The sequence below is a fragment of the Cinclus cinclus genome, chromosome 4 (genome assembly GCF_963662255.1).
Source record: "Cinclus cinclus chromosome 4, bCinCin1.1, whole genome shotgun sequence".
Lineage (NCBI taxonomy): Eukaryota > Metazoa > Chordata > Aves > Passeriformes > Cinclidae > Cinclus > Cinclus cinclus.
In genome coordinates this window covers 58,813,159-58,831,913 of record NC_085049.1, presented here as the reverse complement: position 1 = coordinate 58,831,913, position 18,755 = coordinate 58,813,159, and the positions used below count along the sequence as shown (strand labels likewise).

At 40.3% G+C, this 18,755-nt stretch overlaps 1 protein-coding gene across 5 annotated transcripts in view; it reads right to left on the bottom strand.

Moving 5' to 3' along the window:
* Positions 1-7,223: 7,223 nt before the first annotated feature.
* TNRC6B (trinucleotide repeat containing adaptor 6B) overlaps positions 7,224-18,755 on the bottom strand; it is a 125,026-nt gene continuing 113,494 nt past the window's right edge. For all 5 annotated transcript variants that reach the window (XM_062492190.1, XM_062492191.1, XM_062492194.1 and 2 more), the window contains 6 exons: positions 16,745-16,891; positions 16,399-16,494; positions 13,612-13,836; positions 13,070-13,140; positions 11,085-11,224; positions 7,224-10,578 (listed from right to left, as the gene is read on the bottom strand). In XM_062492190.1, coding sequence (XP_062348174.1) covers positions 10,188-10,578; positions 11,085-11,224; positions 13,070-13,140; positions 13,612-13,836; positions 16,399-16,494; positions 16,745-16,891 — 1,070 coding nt within the window. In that variant the 3' untranslated portion in view covers positions 7,224-10,187. The remainder of the gene's footprint in view (positions 10,579-11,084; positions 11,225-13,069; positions 13,141-13,611; positions 13,837-16,398; positions 16,495-16,744; positions 16,892-18,755) is intronic.

The following is an 18,755-nucleotide window of genomic DNA, read 5'->3' as shown; positions in this document are numbered from 1 at the left end:
TGACAGAGTGGAACCCTGATAAGATCACATCTGCAAGGCAAGCACAGATGCGAGAGTGATCATCAAGTCTATTACTTATTACAGTACTGTGAATGTCAACAAAAATAAAATTGCTGCATGAAAACACTGAATACAGGCAGGATAATCTCTCAGTTTATGATATTACACCTAAGATAATGCCGGTACCATGGTTCACCATGGACAAAGGAAAAAGTCAAGTCAAAAGGTCCCTATTTCAATAATGGAGAGAGCAGTGAGATCTACACTTTTTCTGAAGAGACTCTTCCTGGAAGCCCAGCAAGCTTCAAGGAATACACATAACTCACAATGATTGCATTTTGGAGATGTGAGGAAGTAAATTCTTTTTAATGACCATTATGATATGACCTCATAATAAAAACAGGATAGCTCTTTTTAAATAGAGGGGACCTGGTGTACATATCAGTCTACTTTCCCTAAAATTTCACATATTTTCTATATTAGTGCTAAGTCACCGGCAGCAACATCAGACAACAAAACACGGGTAGCTGCTGACATTGAAAATACACAGTCCTCATAGCTGGGCTTTGATCAGCACTGGAAAGTAAGTACCAGCTCCACCATCCTGCCCACAGCTGGTCTGTCACTGTATGAACAGTACCAGAAACTGGGGCAAAGATGTTAAGGGATAAGGAAGGGTGGATATCAAGGACTAGCCATGTTCCAATTCTACTGGAAGAGCAGAAGGACTGCTGAAATGGAAAACGAGTAGTAAATCCAAAAATAACCAGTGCCTGTGGCAGTGGATTTCCTGAGCTTAACAAGGGCCAAAGCACAGGAGATGGTAGCTATTTCCCATGTAGACCTGGTGTCCCAGTCACCCTTTTGGCCCCGGGTTAACACTGTGTGGCTGAATTCACCCTGTGCAAGGCTGAGAGCTGATTTTGTTTTGCAGCCAACATTGGTAATTCAAATCTCTGCCCGGTTATCCATTGGCCAGCTTCTGACTAAAGAAAGGTTTGTATCAATTCCTTCTTAATTCAAAGTTATCACTTCCCCACTTCCCCAAACTATAATGGATATGCCATGGACACAGAAACTCCTGAACAGTTTAGCAAAGAATCTTTGTCCCCTATACCCCCTTTGCAGAATGCATAGTTTACAATTCACTTACAAAATAAAGAAGCAATGCTAACCACATATGGGACCTTTTTTTTTTTTTGAAAAAAGAACAAACAACCTCTTCTTAAGTTCAGTATCAAAATTCACATTTGCATAATAATACATTTCAAGGCCATTAGAGAGGAATGAGAGCGAAGCAAAGAAAACTGCAGAGTCTCTCCTCTCTTTGTCTTCCTGAATAGAGCTGAGGGATCCCACTGGAGTTTCTTTTCAGGGTGGGAATTACAAAGCGCTACAACAACAGCTCTTGATCTTGTACACCTCATGTTTTGGGTGGGACGAAGAGGTGAATTATTAGGAAAAAAAAACAAATGGAAGGAGACACTGCAGATTCCCATGTTTAGCTACAAACAGCTTTGAAGAAACAAAAAATTACTTCAGATTTTTTTCCTTTTAAACACTTCTACCTCACCATTTCAAAAACTTTTTTTTTTTCTTCTTGTGTTATACCCTGTTCATTTAAATGGCAACGTTAAGTGTGCTGGAAGTTGAAGGGTTGAAAAAAATAAATTCCTGTTTCGCTTATCAGGACACGGGCAGAGAGGGTAAAAGTGTGCCTGCACCCACTATCTAACAGAAGCTACAAAACATCATCTTTTCTACAAGTATAAATTTGTCTCAAACACCACTGTGTTTCAAATCTCCAGTGCTTACAAAAAACCAAAGCCACACGCACTCCCACTCACGCACACAAACATAAAGAGAAGCCACATAATACATATACAAACTCAACCTGCAATGGCAGACTAGCCGAGAACTATCAACAGCTTCTGTGCATCACACGACATCCCTTTGCACCCCCCAACCCAATCTCTACCACATATGAATACGTATTGTGCAGTGTAGAGACCAGCCAATGCTGCTGCTTGTCAAAAGGGACCAGTGGGCTGCAATCTCAATGTCTGACCTCTTGAAAGAATAAATTGACCATTGTCTCCCCTCCAGCCCAAGCGGTCTCCTCAATTAGACAGTCACTATACTCACAAAGGCACATTCATAAATACCACATTTAACTTACTGCTTGTAAAAACATAGGAGGAAACGTTAAGCGCTTATACCCCAACCCATTCCTACTGACCAGCAAGAGTATCACAATAGCATATCACTTGGTGAGGTGAAACCTTACTCCACCTTTAGAAGGTACATATTAAAGAAGTCTTCCAACACCTCTTTTAATTTTTTTGCATAAATGAATGCTTTTTTGTTTGTTTTTTGGCTTACATATTTTGGAATACAGCACACTCACTATAAAGCTCTGTTGTAAGGCTACCCCCTAAAGTAAGGCTGTTCTACCTTGGCTTGCATTTTCACTTCATTTTGCTTCTTCTCCACATGCCCCCAAAACAAAACAAAACAAAACAAAACAAAAAAACCCACACAAAGCCTTATATAGAAAGGGTAAGCCAGATCTGGCAGGGAGAGGGAGGGGAAAGAAAGCACATAATATCATAACCACATCACTAAAGTAGCTATTCTAACAAGCTGTGCAACCTGCTCAACAGCAAACGATAAAGAAAATTATCTCTTATGGTTGGTTGTGTTTCATCTGAAACAGGAGGAGCTTCCACTGTCTCTCAATAAAAACAAACATAAAAAATTGAGGAGGTTAGTTCTGCAAATGTAACAACCCACACCAGTAGCCAAGAAGTGGCATTTAGTGCTCAAGGAGACATTTCTTGCGGAACGTGGCCTCCTTGTATTGCGCACTCATGAAAAATTCTCCAGTCTCTTCCCCTCTGCCCCCCACAAGAAGTCAAGAATGTTTACTGCTAAAATACTTTAATACTTAATGATGGCTGGCACAATGCATTCTTCCCTTTTTTTGTTCTTTTTCTTTTTCCCTGGAGTGCTCTGTATTACTTTACAGAAAGGCTGTCCAAGTCCAGTCAAAAAACTCCCTTTCTCACTACAAAGTTTACAGGAACCCCAACACAGCTGAATGTCACCAGTCCCAACTAGCACACACACAGGGCAAAAATGGCTCTTTTGCAGAGGGCACTTGATTTGCTAGAAGCTTGCTAGGACTCTGGGAGACTTCTAGAGAAAAGCTTTCCTGCATAGCTCGATGAAAAGCAACGCGCAGGCAACTGGATACAAACACATGTTGTCTGCTGCATGCTACAGATGAAACTGCATCTATTGTGGCCTGACAAGTTTTAAAAGTAGGCTCCAACCCACCAGGAGCTGTGGTGCTTTTTGTAGCACAGATGAAACCTTAAAGCACTTTTCATACAAGGATCAGAAGCTATAGTTACTACATCACAAAGTTTAAAGTCACGTAACACCACAAAATAGAGCGCTATAATTTTAAACAGGACCCTAACTCAATTTTAACAGCAATGTAGACAGACCCTTAAAGTCTACTGTAGGCAAAGCTCTGCTCAGTGAGTCACTACAAAATGGACCTGTTTCCTAATATCTACTGCAAGGGAACTTTGGTAAAATTCAGCAACACTGGTATTTACAGTGATGGGACACTGATGCAAAACATTGTCAAGGACATGGACTAGCAAGGCTGCTAAAAAATCTCCAGTTTGGCTCCTGTCGTTTAGTCCAACCAACAGGTCTGCTACAGCCTAACTGTTGCTTTGTGGTTTAGGTTTGGATGTGAATTCAGGACAACAGGGAATACCAGCTCTGTATACACTGGGCAACTTGACATATTTCTCCCCATTACTGCTAACATCCTTCTGCCACAGGTGGAAGCCTAGTACTGGAGGTAAAGAGAAGAAAGAGTTTGGGTTTTAGATATCTGTACTTGGATCACAGTGGGAATGACTGAGATGATCTAACAGTATCAGTTCCTAAAACTGTGACACAGTGGCAAATAAACTACAGAACTGGAATGCTATTGTGTGCAAAATCAATTTAGACACACCAACAGATTCTGCATATGTTGCTTTAGATTCAGGACCAAAGTTTTACTTCAACAGCATTTGTTTATTGGGTTTTCTTTAAAAAATTAATTTTAATGTAGTTGTCTTAGTATTACTTTCCTGCCCACAAAGCATGCATGCATATTTACAATTAAGAAAGCTGCTTCTGTTAAGGGAACTCTACATCTTTAGAAAAAAAAAAAAAAACAAAAACCCCTACCTTCTACTTAATCAGGACTATTACCCTGAGATGTTAACCAGCCTCCACAAAACCTGCATTTCATTCCACTTGAGAACCTGGATACTAAGGTCACATGATTTACAGTGAAGGCAACATATGCAACATACACTGGAAACACAACAGGTCCTCATCTGCTACGTTAACCCTGATCCAGCTCACTTCCTCGACCAGGCTTGGTCAAATTTTGGTACCTCAGATATATAAACAGTGCTCCTCTTAAAGTCAATAGGAAAACAATATGCACAAACAAAATCAGAAACTTAAAGAGTTAAAAGTAATAAAGAATGAAGCAAAAAACCCAACCTAACCAAAATTTCTCCCCAATAAACTACAGTGCTATTTGGATGCACTATTAGGACACAGTGGAAGATGTGGCAGCAATTTTAGGATGAAAAAATAGGGCAAAAGTTCTAAGGAATAAATGCTCAGAAATTTCATGATAAAAAAAGGAGGCCAACTTAATATAAATGTTTAATTGGTATTTAATCTTTGAGGTGGTTATCCCACCCAGTTTTTGAAAACAACCTATTTATATTGCAGAGGTAAAAACATACTTGGCTTAACATTCTTACTCATTACAAAAGCCACTTTATGTGAAGCACAATAAAAAAAAATTATAAGAAAAATCAGATACCCTGTGATTGTAAAAAAAAAGACCCTAAACCAACAAAACCCCCACTCTCAAGACAGCTAGGCAAGTGTCCAGATAGAAACATAACACTGGGAAAAGATGGCAAGTATTCCAAAGTAAATGTCAGAAGTCTGAACACAGGCTTCTGAGCTGTACCACACTTTGCTTGCTAGACTCAGTTATCACTGCTAAGGTGAAATCCTCAAATGGAGCAAAGAATTATCAAACAGATTAAAAACTCTCAGCTTGATAGACAACGCAAGGTAGGGTAAGAAGTGGCTGGATTTTTATCTGGAAAGAGATGCCCTTAGTCTATTCCAAGCTATGCTTTCCCCAGCCTCTTCTCCCTACCTTTACCTTGCAACATGTTTAAACAAGATGCTGCCCAAGACTCCCTCTCAGGAACAGTTTTGTAAAAGCCCAGAAATACCCTCACATCAAATCCTGCTGACTTTTTGCTGTTAGGAGCTCAAATGGTAGCAGAATTTTCACAACATTAAGCAATGTGTGTCCCCAGCAGTTGAGTCTGGTTATCACAATTCTCAGACACCACCTGGAATGGTTGGGAGTGCAATGACTAAGCCATACAGATCTGTCAGCTGTAGCTGGAAAATAGATTAATGTTACTGTGACAATACAGGGAAACTGTCACTGAGGAGACAGTCACTAACACTTATAGGATGCACAATCAGGAAATGAGGAGACTGTTTTACTGCAATAGGTTTGGACCCAGCAGACTGCTGAAACTTAAGACTGTCAACCCTTCAGCAGTCAGTCACAATCCATTTCCAAGTAAATATCATGTCTGTCAGCTTTTTTGACTAAATGCTATAGCTTCCTTCCTTTCAGGACGCTGCTAATTTGATAAAGCACGGCTTCTGGCAAAGCACTCAAATTCTCTCATAAAAAAAAAAAAATCCTAAATTTTCTCAGTAAATCCTCCTCCTACTGGCCCACGACAGGATTTTTAAAGCACATTATTACTACTGATGCATTCTTTTCAATAGACTCACATACACACACAGCACAACATGAAAACACTGGGCTACTGCTATGAGAAAGACAGAATTTGGCATCTGATTTCTTTTATTAATAATAATAACAACTTAACTACTATTAGGTAACTCATTGCACGACTTGCTCACGTAGCATGCTCTCCTTCCCTTAAGAATGGGCACATCTATATCCATGAAGTGGCTACACTGCCTCACTTTGCCTCGTCTTCCCTCCCCTCCCCTACTGTAGGGCATGTGGGTGCATGTAACAAGGCACTAGTGTGGTTTTTGTGGAGTAAGCCCCTGACCCTTAGGGCTGGGAGGCAGAAGTTGGCCATCCCAACACAGAACTCTCAAGTTTCAAGACTGTAAGCCCTGACAGCCAGCAGCAACAGGGTGAACAGAGGAGTTTAACAGCTATTTCCCTCATATAAAATGAAATAGAAAGACTGGGAGGTGGTGTGGATGAAGAAAAGCAAGCAGCAAATCTCCAAGTGGGGAATTGATCTGACCAAGTAGCTGAAAACAGGAAAGTTGATTTCCAACATGCATCTTCGTGGAGTTTTTCCTTATTCTTTCTTTTCTGTACTGAAAAAGGCAGGTTAATAGAACTACTTCATTACTGAGTATTCTGTCAGCACTGGTTTTCTTTAGCACTGCTCAGAAGTGGTTCAAAGAAGCACCATCGTGTATTTCCTGCTAGTTGTCCCAACTGAGGATTTTTTCAGTTAAACTCTACTGCATTTTAATAAGGTTTATACTTTCACTCTGCTTTTATAAAGGTGCTTGGAAGAATTTTTTTGTTTAGTTTCAATCAAGAGGGAATATTAAGTTTCCATTCACACACTTCTCTTCTCCATGCAACTGCACGTCTCCATGAGTAACAAAGCACAATAAATGATAACCCTTCTCCCACAAATTGTTTTAGATTGCAATGAATTCCTGTTGCTGATATTGAGAAGTTTTCTTAATGTATCTTAATTTAGAAAGTCTTTAAAATTCTTGATCCCTCACTTGACAGTAACATTTGGAGATTTTTTCTTTTTTTCTTTTTTTTTAGCTTTTTTTTTTTTAAAGTAAAAACTTTTAAACATTTTGAAGATTCAGGAACTTGTAAAAGTTTATCAACAAGAAATAGCCATCTATCTAGGCTAAGGTTAAATAAACCATCTTCAAAAAACTGGCTTCCTACCCTAGAATTCCTGAGAATGCTTGCAAATTTAAAGCAGGAAAATAACATGTTAAAATAAAAACAAAAACACTGTTAAATGCTCCCAGAGTTAGTCTTCATCTAAAATATATATATGCACTTTTTGGTCTTTTTTTTTTTTTTTTGTGTATGTTTTAATTTTTTTCCCTTTAAGCTTACAATGGAAGAACAATTTAGCTTTTCTTTTTAAGTATTTCAAATCCCTCATTATGTCTTGTAAACAAGAGGGGCTCTAGCACCCGGCTTTCACCGTAGTATCGCAATGAACTCAACTAGCCCAAAGTGCAGGAAAAGGGACCTTAGGGCAGGTTGGGAGAGAGAAGTGAGGGTGGAACACAGCAATGAACCAGCATGTATAGCAAATCATGTGACAGAACAGACACTGGCTTGCTCAGGCCAAAGGTGCTTCACTAGGAAGTACTGCTGGCACAGGACTTTTAAGAACCTGCTCTGCTTGTCTGAGTGCACTTGGTCTTTAAGCAGAAACAAAGCTGTACAGATGCCCGCACATGAGGGGCACTAGCCAGCTACCAGGAGCTGAAAGAGAGCATTTCATTTCTTTGTGCATGGTGGGACAGATGGAGAAGACATGATAGGAAAGTATTTTCCAAACGGGCCAGAGTATGCTGCACGCTCCAGTTTACTAAACAAATACAAACCTACTCATATTTTTTTACCACATAGCGCTTTGCATACAAATCTACAGGCTTGTGTACATGCAGCATTTCCCTCAGTCTTCCCTGTGACATTGGGTTTACATAGAAAGGGCGAATTAAATAAAACAGCCATGTAATTCCCTAGCCCTTCCCTCCCACCCCCAGCACACAGGCATACACACACACACGCTCACCAAGCTCCCCCCCATGCCTTGCATCTGTTTTTGCTTCTGCTCACCAAACCCGCGAGTTAAATGCATTAGATATGGTCATATCCTTCAATGAAAATGCTGAAGAAACAGACTCCCCTATCTGCCCCCTCTGCCAGGTGATAAAGCACTGCTCCCTCTGAGGGCTGGAATGGACAGGTATGTGCTGGTACAGAAGGTCGGCACTTTGTTAGACAGTGTAACAGCTGGATAATGCCACATGGAAGTCCTAGCACTTATGGAAAAAGTATGGGCATCTCTCTTCCCCCGGCCCCACCCCCACAAAAGACTTCCTGCTTTGTGTCAAGGGATGTTCCTTCAAGTCTGCTACAACTCTTTTCACAACAACAAGTCTTAAAAGTTTTGTTCCCAGCGCACACATGCACGCACACACTGGCTATCACTGTGGATTATAGGTCACTCCTGTCCTGCCCAGAGTACTACTACACTGATGCTAAAAAAACCCCAAACCTTTCCTTAAATACGGAAATTAAAAAGCAACAGTACAGAAAAAAGTAAAAACAAAAAACAAAAAGGTGCAATACTTCTTTAAAAAAAAAAAAGTCTCTGCTAGTTATATACCTCCCTAAGCAAAACCACGTACACAGGAAAAAACACAACACAGAGAAACAAAAGGAAACCTTTGAAGTACACACTGGTTTAAGAACATTCGTAAGTAAACGTTTCTGTCAGTGATGGTCTGGTGCTGTAATGGCACCAAGGCCTGGCACAGGTAACGCTCACCATGAGGGACGCAGGAAGGAGTTAGCTGCATGTGCTTTCAGGAGATGAGGCAGGCTGGCTGGCACTTTGCTGACACCATTTAGTTTTTTGTCAGTTTTAACAGAAGCAGTAAATGAACTAAAAGGCTAATTTGGTTGGGCTGGATTTTCAAGCTTTAGATGGATTCCTCTAGAATGAGTAAAGGTGCTTACTTAGGTTTGGGGGAGAAAAGAAATGCCTTTTTTTTTAAAGGTACTGAAGCTTTTACGAGACTGAAAAAGAACATTTGTCTATCTGCACAAAAAATGGCAATGTCTTCTTTCCTCCTCTTTTCCCCTTGTTGGAAGAAATAAATGGCTTGCATTATATAACAAACACTTTAGGGTTCATTCAGTACAAAAACCCCACGTGCAGACATAAAGAAAGACACTGTAACTCCAAAGACAACATTATTTCCCCTCCCCCCACCAAATCCTTTGGATATGGCAGTGTTCTGCTCTACCACAGGGTTAGAACAAGGGCTAGCAAGCAACTATTCACTCCGTATGATCTGCAGATTTAAGATAGCACCCTGCTAAAATGAATTGAATAAAACCTAGCAATAAATTTTAATCCAGCCCAACTGGATCCCGCTTCAGCCACAGGGCCTCTACCACCGTGCCTGTCTTGCTTTCAGGATCAAGACATGCAGATGGCCAGCCAGCCCACAGACCATCAGCAATGCAGCGTTTCAAGACTATATATAGAGAGAAAAAAATGCACACACACAAACATGTGCACACGCACTCACACAGAAACAAGCACACGTGGGCAGTTACATGTGCCAGAACACACTGGTACTTATCAACCAGCCAATCACAAAGTGTTGGTTTTTTGTTTTGTTTGTTTTTTCTGTTTTGTTTTTTTTTTTGTGGGTTTTTAATTTTTAATTTTTTTTCTAGGTTTTTTTTTTTGTTGTTGTTTTTAAAGTGAGGCTCCGTCAAGTCTTTCCCTCCCTCCCCTTATTCTTTTAAACCCCTCCCCAACCCCAACCCAACATGGTAGACCTAAGGACGGAAACACACCCAGTGCAAACAAAGTTAAAAAGCTATTTTTTCAGTATATATGTTTCTTAGCAACAACTTCCGTATAACATGAAAAAGTGAAAAACTAGAAACTAATTTTTTTAATCTTTTCTGTTTAAATTTAAATGGTATGTGTACTTGCTTCACATTGTCTTTCTAAGTTGGCGTTCACGATTCAAGTATTTCAAGAGTGATATGTTCTCTTTTTGGATTCATATTCCAAACGAAAAAACTGAAGTTATATAAGGGAGGCAACTATGTGCTCAGACAGTCTGTCAATGACCCACCTTTTTTTCTTTCTCCATTTTCTTTTTTCCTTTTATAAATGTATTTATTGCAAGTTGAAAAAAACGAAAAAGGTCAAGTTAGTGCTGCTGCTGTTCCAAAAAAGGTCACGAGGTCAGAGTTGAAAGTTCTAAGTTCAGATTGAATCCGACCCTCCTCCCAGAAGGTCTCCAGGTAGTAAGGGAGCAGGGCTGCCCATTCTGTGTGGATCCTCTACACTTGGGACCCCCCACAAGCTTGAAGAATAGTTTGGGGGCCCCCACAATGAAGCACCAGTGAGATCACCCCCACTGCTGCTGCCGCCGCCACCGCTGCTCCACTGCCCAAGCCCTGTTGACCCACCAAAGAGATTCAAAGCAGGTCCAACTGGATCTGTCTGGTTCTGTCCTGTCTCCAGGGATTGCCAGCCCGCTGCGGGTGCACTCGGGGTTGCTGCAGGTGTAGGGGGCTGAGCTTGTGCCAAAAAGCGACTAACCTCTTCATCTGTGGCAAACTCAGCCAGGATGGTAGTGTTTCCCAACACACACCTACAGGGCAAGGTACACATGAGAAAAAAACAGTAGTTAGAGACAAAAGGTAAGGGCAAGGGGTTCAGAAATCCCAGGAACAACACTAATAGGTGCCCAAACCAAAGGAGGCATCAACTACGTGGCTATAATGGAGTGGACATGGAAAACTTCAGCTGTTTTTGACAGTGAAACTCATTCAAAACCCAAGAACTTCCATTTTATATGGGGATAAAACAAAACAAAACAAAACACCCCAACTCCCTTCCCCCAACATTCATTCATGCCTGAAAATAATCTTTATACATTTAAACTAAGGTCTTGAACATTAACACCAAGAATAATAAAAGTGCATATATCATGCAGGTAAATGCCAATATGCCACCTTTCAAACAGAACAGATGAAGAACAGGTTAAAAGCCTCTGGAATTCAGGAGGTTAGTGTAATTCAAAAGTTTTCACTGAGTTTAGGGGCTCACACCATCAATCCCACACCCCAAAGATTTTTGTCTCAAAACCTTGCTTACATGTGCAGTGCAGTCTGGGCCTTGGCCGCCTCCTGTTTGGTGTTATATCGGATGAGGGCGGTGCCCTGGGTCAGGTTCAGATGGAATGTCAGCAGTGGGCCATGCTGCATGCAGATCGTCCTCAAGGTTGACCCATCAATCTGAGGAAGAACAGCCAGGATGAAACAGATCTTTGTAATTATTTCTCCTAACATACTTCAATCCTGACTTCGTCACAGTAATTGAAAGATATTCTGCTCTCAGAAAGAAAAGGAGATGAAAGCAGAGGGAAGTAAGCAAACGTGACAGAAGTTGATTTTCAAACAGGAACTGGTATGCCTTGACTTCTCACAATTACATGGGGTTTGCTTTAGTATGGAATAATCCAAATGATCTTTCCTGGTCACTTACAGTTTGAGTCCAGTTTTCCCTCTTTCACTGTGTTTCTTACACTGTCACTACCCTTACATTGACAGTTTTTCCAGTAATTATATACAACTTGTACTTTTCACCATCTTCAGTCATCAGAATTTGAATGACAGAAAGCAGAATGTCTCAGTCCCCAGCTCTCTGATTTCAATAAAATTTAGATAAGCTAGTACTTGAAAGGTTTTTTTGCAACACTGGAAATATCTCTACAGTGAATTTTTTAAAAATTTATTTTGGTGCTTCTTTGTCTTTGTGGTTTATGAAACAATGACAGAAAGAGTCAGTGATTTTGCTGCCAAACCCAGCAATGTCCATTCTGTCTGAACTAATGTTTTCACAGCAGTTGTTGCCTACATTCTTTCTGCAGCAGTAACAGCTTGTTACTTACCTCCAGTAACAGCTGTTCTCTCAGATGTTCTGTACAGACAGATTCCATTCCTGGTATGCCACAGGAACAGGGACATATGAATGGGATCTGTATGTGCAAATACTTGAGGAAGTGCTACCTTCTTCCTTTTTTCCCCACTATTTTACAATGCAGGTTCAAATGAGGGAAAAGGAAGCTGTGTGGTGGTACAAGTATGGTCAAAGTTAAAACAGAGAACCTTGAAATGAACATATTGCTCCTCCCAAGCCTAACCATTCTGTGAGTCTATGAATCCATCTGAACCTTCACGCTTCTCTAGTGCACTGATCCATAATAAAGACAGAATCCATACTGAGACAAGGATATTCTTTTCTTTCCTCTTAACTTAAATGCCTCCAAAATATATCCTTCTTCCGTTAAGTAGTTCCTAAAGCAGCATTACAGTATTTTACACAAGCCAGATTTAGAACTGTGCTTCTTCCTTCACATCAAGGTAAACCAGGTAAAGTCTTTTCTAAAAAGCAACATGGTTCACCATTTTGGGTAATCTTGATGGAGACCTTGGCTTTTCCTTTCACACTGACCTTTTTTTGTAGACTGTACAAGCATGGTAAATTATCCTGCTGAACAGAGGACTCTCTGTCTAGACCTCAGAGTGCTGCTAATAATCATATAGGCTTTTCCTAGCCTTTGAATACAGAACTAATTGGGAATGCTGAAACTAGGATCTCCACAGAATTAATTTTGAATGGCAGCAAGCTTTGAGAATACTTGCAGAAATAACTTAACTAGGCTGGTTTTGGCAGGAGTCCTGGAAAAATTCTGTGGTTTCACTATGGAAACACTAAAGTGAAAACTGGCAGCTACATCAAGTTTCTTACTGACAACATCCTAAAGAACAGCTATAAGCCATTCCACATTACAGTCATGAAACTGACCCTCACTTCTAAGAAAAATCTTTCTGTTCAATTATTTTTTATAACTCTTAAGTAAAGAAATGTTTTAACAGCCACATAGCAAAACATGAACACCTTAAAACCAGCTGACAAGATTACAGTAGAGAAAACAGACTGCAGCTCAGTTTAGTAGAAACATGTTACATATGCTGACAAATCTGATTCTGTCAGATTTTACTCAAAAAGAAATAATTCAAGAAATCACAAATCCTTGCTAAAACAATCAAGTTCCCAGAAACAACGACAGAAAATACCTGTGGAGTGAGATTGTGAAGAACCAGCCAGTAGCTAGGACGAACTGAGCCACCATCACTCCAAGTAGATGCTGCAAATTATAAGACAGATTTGATGCAAAGAAAAACCATCTTTCTTTACAGTTAGTCTTTCAGAAAAAAACAGCATTACCAGCCTTGTTAAAACATGAAAGTCTAATCTTCAGTCCTGAAAACAAAACCACACCTTTTCTCAACAGTTCACATCAAGATTCATTGTACCAGAGTTTATCTTTGAGGAGTTTCCCACACACAGCAAGCATCTAGTCTTGAAAGGCCCTATGTAACAGGTATTCTCCTCTGGCAGCTCTCAGCCCTTCTTCACTCATTCCCTGCAGCTGGACTTGGGATTCCACACCCCACCCACCCCAACTACTGACAGCAAATTGCCATTTCAAGAAGGAACTCTCTTTTTTTTTTTTCCTACTGCCAGACAACTCCAACTTTTTCCTCCAAACCACTGGTGCTGTAAAATATACACTGCTCAGGTCTGATCAGTGGTGCTACCAGTTGATTGTTCTCACCAGAGCCAAGCCTTGAGTCCTGTGCCCCCCAGCCCCTGACCGATCGGGGTGCTGTGCTGTTCCATGGAGATGATGGTTTGGGATTGGTCAGGCCAGGAGGTGGGCGGGGCAGCCCTGTAGTGTTCCTTGAGGAAATATGGTTTTTCCACATCTTGTTGGAGAGATGAGTGGGATTGTGTCCTATGGGATCTGGGGACCATGTTGATTTGTAATCACTGAATTTTGCTAGAAGATTAAAGAAATTTTACGTATTAGAAAAGCTTGCGAGATTTACAGTAAATCTTTTGACTGCATTTATATCAGAGACAAGCAGAAAACACAGAACCATACAATCGTTAATTTATCATACCAAAAAAACCCTAGGCTACATGTAAGTTAATCTTTGCTTATTTTATAGATTCTGAAAAAAAAAAAGGTAATAAACCTTGATCATTTATGATAATGTAGCTGACTGCAGTATGTTACACCATTACTTAGAACAACAGCAACTTTTATGTCCACACTACACTTCATCTGAGAACCTGAGAATTTCTTAAAAGTTTGGGCACTACTGACCTTTAATGAAACTGAACCTTCTTCAAGTAAAAAAGCCTGCAGAGAACTGAAAGGAGTATTTACCATTCTTGGTCTACTAAGCTAATTTTGCCTGCTAAAGACATCCTCCCTACACAATCAAAACTTTCTTGTGAATCACAAATCACACACAATGTTGACACAGCAGTACCACATAAAGAAGAGTGCTTAGCTGCATGACAGCTGGACTTCTAATTAATCTTGACAGCACTTTTTTGCTAGAAAGTATTATTAATAGGCAGGTGCCTATTAGAAGGCCTACAGTGGATATCTTAAACACATCTCAAGAACTCTTTATAGAGAAATGCAATAAAAGAGAAAAACAAAAGCGCTCCCCAAAACACCACTATTGGTCATGAATATTTGCAAGCTCTGCCTAAAACAGCTTTTAAAAAAGGCAGACTGGAAATTGTCCCACAACTTCTGACACCAAGGGGCATCTCAAAAGCTGAAATTCCTTGAAAATTCCTCACTGTTCTGCACTGAGAACCAGCTGTGGTAATCTGGGGGAAAAGGCTTGGTCAGACATTATCTTAATCATAACTCTGATGTACGTTTGTGCAAATACGTGCATTTAACTTTACTCACCAGCAGATGGTGGTGAATGTAATTTGAAACAAAGTGGAAAAAAATCAGATTTATGATATGTCAAGGCACCATAAAATAACACATCTGTGAATCAAGACCATAAAGTTTTCAGCATATATAAGCATGCTTCAATTTACAGCTGGATCTCTAGATTTCCACGACGCAGAAACTGTCAGTAGCAAGCAGGTTTCAAGCACTAACCTTTGAAAGTGTATGAAAGTGCTCAAAAACCTGCTTTCACTAGACTGATTTACAGATACTGGGAATTCTAAATTCCCAGTTCAGATGACTGGCTCTCTGATTGTAAAACACTTTTGTGTAGCAGCCGAACAGAATTGGTATGGGGCACTGGTGTAATTTCCTCTATTTGACTATGACTTATTATTTTTTTTTTTTTTAAATCTCTTTGGTCTTTCTTATGTGCTAGACAAAAATTAAGCAAAGGCAAGAAGTTGCTACATGCCATTCATCTCCTCAGGCTATAACAGAGGAACCTTCTATGTCACTAGAATGCTGCATACACTGCTTCAAACCAAAGTCATCTCACAAACTGGTGGCAGTAACTCAATTTTTCTTAAGGACTAAAGAACGTTTTCAACACATTTGGTGAAGATGCTGAGGTAACACCTGAACATAGCTTTTATTCAGTATAATGAAAAAACCCAAACTTTGGGCCAGATGTAGCTCTCAGCTCTGTTCATCACCTCTATTTACACAAAATTCTTCATTTTTAAGTAATTGTCAAGACAATTATATGTTCAAGAAAAAACTCTGACATTTGCAAGAAGCTTAAAATCCACATGGTTCATCTGGAGCAAGTACTTCCAGCGCTTTACCGCAAAGTGTGTGCACAAGCAGTTTTTTACCAGAAAGCTGTGGAGAGACCTTCTTAGGAAGGATTGAGACATATATTTAAGTTTATATTTACAGGCCAACCATTAAAAGCCAGAGAACCAAATGTCCTCACTGTCCAGATTTCAGGGAGTGATAAGTGCTACAAAAGGCAAGGCAAAAACAATCCCTTCACAGCACTCCCATGTCCTAAAGTTAAAATAAATAAAATCACTTTACTAATACATACACAAGCAGGTCATATTTTAAAAATTCTGACACGTCAACAGATTGTACATGTGCTGTTTTATCTTTCCATTTGCATCTGCTGCTTCCTACTACTTTATTCTTTAACTTGGATAATATGCTGGTTTTGGCTGGGGTAGAGTCAATTTTCTTCATATGGGGCTGTGTTTTGATGTCTGCTGGGAACAGCATGGATAATACAGATGATTTAGTTATATTGCCAAGCAGTGCTTACACAACATCAAGACCTTTTCTGTTTCTCACATCCTCCCACGAGCAGGAGGGATGAGGGTACATAAGAAGTTGGGAGAAAACACAGCCAGGACAGCTGACCCCAACTGTGCAAAGGGATATTCCATACTATATAGAGTCATGCTCAGCATATAAAGGGTGGTGAGAAGAGGAAGGGGGGGGACATGTTCAGAGTTATGGCATTTGTCTTCCCAAGTCACTCATACACACGATGGACTAAATACTCCGAGCGGAACAACAATGAACCAGTGCTAAATGAAGAATGCTTTGTCTGGGTAGGTTTCAAAACCCGCATACCTGAAGTGCTATGAACATTGGTGAAGGAATTGTCAGAGGCACTGTAGGGCCAGGCACCAGGTGAAGGCAGCGAGGTGTTGAGGGAAGAATTAGACCCTATCGAAGAGAAAAGGAGAGAGAAAGATGAGACCAAGTTCACAGAGTTTCTGTAACAGCATTAAACCTCAAGAGAGCCACGACTATACAATGCCAAGCCTTCAGGTGCTCCCAACCACAGTGCAAAGGCACGCAGCTTCCTTGTCAGGCAAATGCAACAGACCGTGCGTCTGCTACGACTGCGACGTCTCAACGGTCCCGAGTATCAGAGCGACTTAGATAATCACAGAGCAGATGCTCACTGCTTTACCTGTGGTGTTGTCCCGCAAAAGTTGGTGGTCAGTATCTACAATGGGAGATGTGGCTGTCCCCCCCAGCACACTTCCAGGGGTCACATAGGGGTCAGATTCAGGGTCAATGTTTTGTATACCTTTCCACGGCACTCCTGGTTGGAACTCTGGGACAGGAGAGAAAAAGGAATTAGACGCCATCAGGGAAATGTTATTGACTAGAAGTACTTGCCGAAGGTATTTTAGGAGGGTAAACAATTGTCTTCTATGCTGTTCCTCTGGAGCAAAAAAAAAAAAAGTCTACATGTTAGAATCATAATCTATTTCACAGGTCCTCCCACAGCACTAGCTCTGGTGTCATATGAGTACAAGTCTACACCACAAAAAAGTGGTACAAGGGCATCCAGTATCCCTTTAAGTGCTTCTGCTTTGCTACATTCAGGTGAGGTTTCAACAGTTTTACTGAACTCCATATAGGATATGCAAGATTAGATTCTGTACACATACTTTGTGTGTGGACAGAAGCCTTTCTCAAGGAAAGGCTACCTAGTTTAGGAGTTTGGAAACACATTTGACACATCACACTGTATGTGCACACACACTTCATACATTACCTATCAGTACTGAGGTGAGATGCCTTGTGGTAAAAGTTATGTATATAGTCACTGACATGCTTCACAGTGAGATGGGATATACTTATCATGCTTTAGTTTCAACCATAGCTCCAGGCATGCCAGAATTTTAAGACAAGAGGCTAAATTATATTAAGTATGAACACACAAAGACTCCAGTTACTGTAAGAAAGATCAGTAACTTGGTTCCTTCAATGAATAAAGTGCTGTGGTCAGTTCTGGAAGCAGTGGTACAAAAGTAAAACTGACAAACACAAAAACAAGTAAAGGAGCTTCATATACTATGGGACTATTTGTGTGAGAAGAGTGCAAAGGTGGCTGATTCATCCCTTGCAGATACAAGTCCAGGACACGGAATTCCCAACTCAAATTTCTGAAATAATTAATAATAGAATATTTGAGTGTAATTAAAGATCCATTATTAAAAGAGGGATCCAAGATGCACTTTCTAGAATGAAGCAATGTAGGATGAATCTGGCAGGGAAGGGTTCATTTCAGTCACCTTTGTAATGAAGAATTATAGTCAAGACTATGACTTTCACAGAAAAATACAGAAGAGAATATGATACTACTGGTTCAAATGATTGCCACAGCAAGGCCAGTATTAGAGTACGATAATGCATGGTAGAATCTGAGAGAAGACAAAAGAAATGCCCCACAGGGTCAGAACTATGGTCCATCTAGTCCAGCATTTTGCCAACAGCAGTAGAAGAAAGACCATTAAGGAACAGAAAACAAACCTGGCCACTATCGGTGGACTACTGGCTCCACACTCTCCCAGTATCCATGGCTGTCCTAACTTAGATGGTAGAAATACCCACTATCTGCTGGCACCAGCTTGTGAAACTGTTTTTCCACCATTTTATCCAATCACTGTTACCACTGGCTAGTACCATCTGTCTCAAGAAGCTGTGAAAGCAACACAACACAAAAGCTCACCACTCCTGATGGGAAAAAAAGCTCACATCTATTTATAATTTATATCCTTTTAATTCTAGCATTGCAAGTGTCACAGAATTACAATTCTGCATTTATCTTGTTCACTGCCTTCCCGATTTTATAAACATCAGGTACATCTCCTAGTCTTTAGTAACTGAACAAAATAATCCAGGTATCAACACTTTAATACTCTGAGCAATCAGTACTGCATGACGGAAGGACTCTGCTCAGCTACTACCAAAATACTGCCATCCCCTGACAAGCAGGACCTCCCTTCTGTTAATGAAGAAGCAATACAGCTCTTGGGTCTACTCAAAATATCTTCTCTGCTCTGAGACAAAGAATCTATGACCACAGGTTAGAACCTGGAAATTAGAACAAAAAAAGGAAGCCCAAGTCTTCTATCTGCAAAGATTCCGAGTATTGGTGAGACTGAAAATTAAGTGAGTAGAAGGCTCTA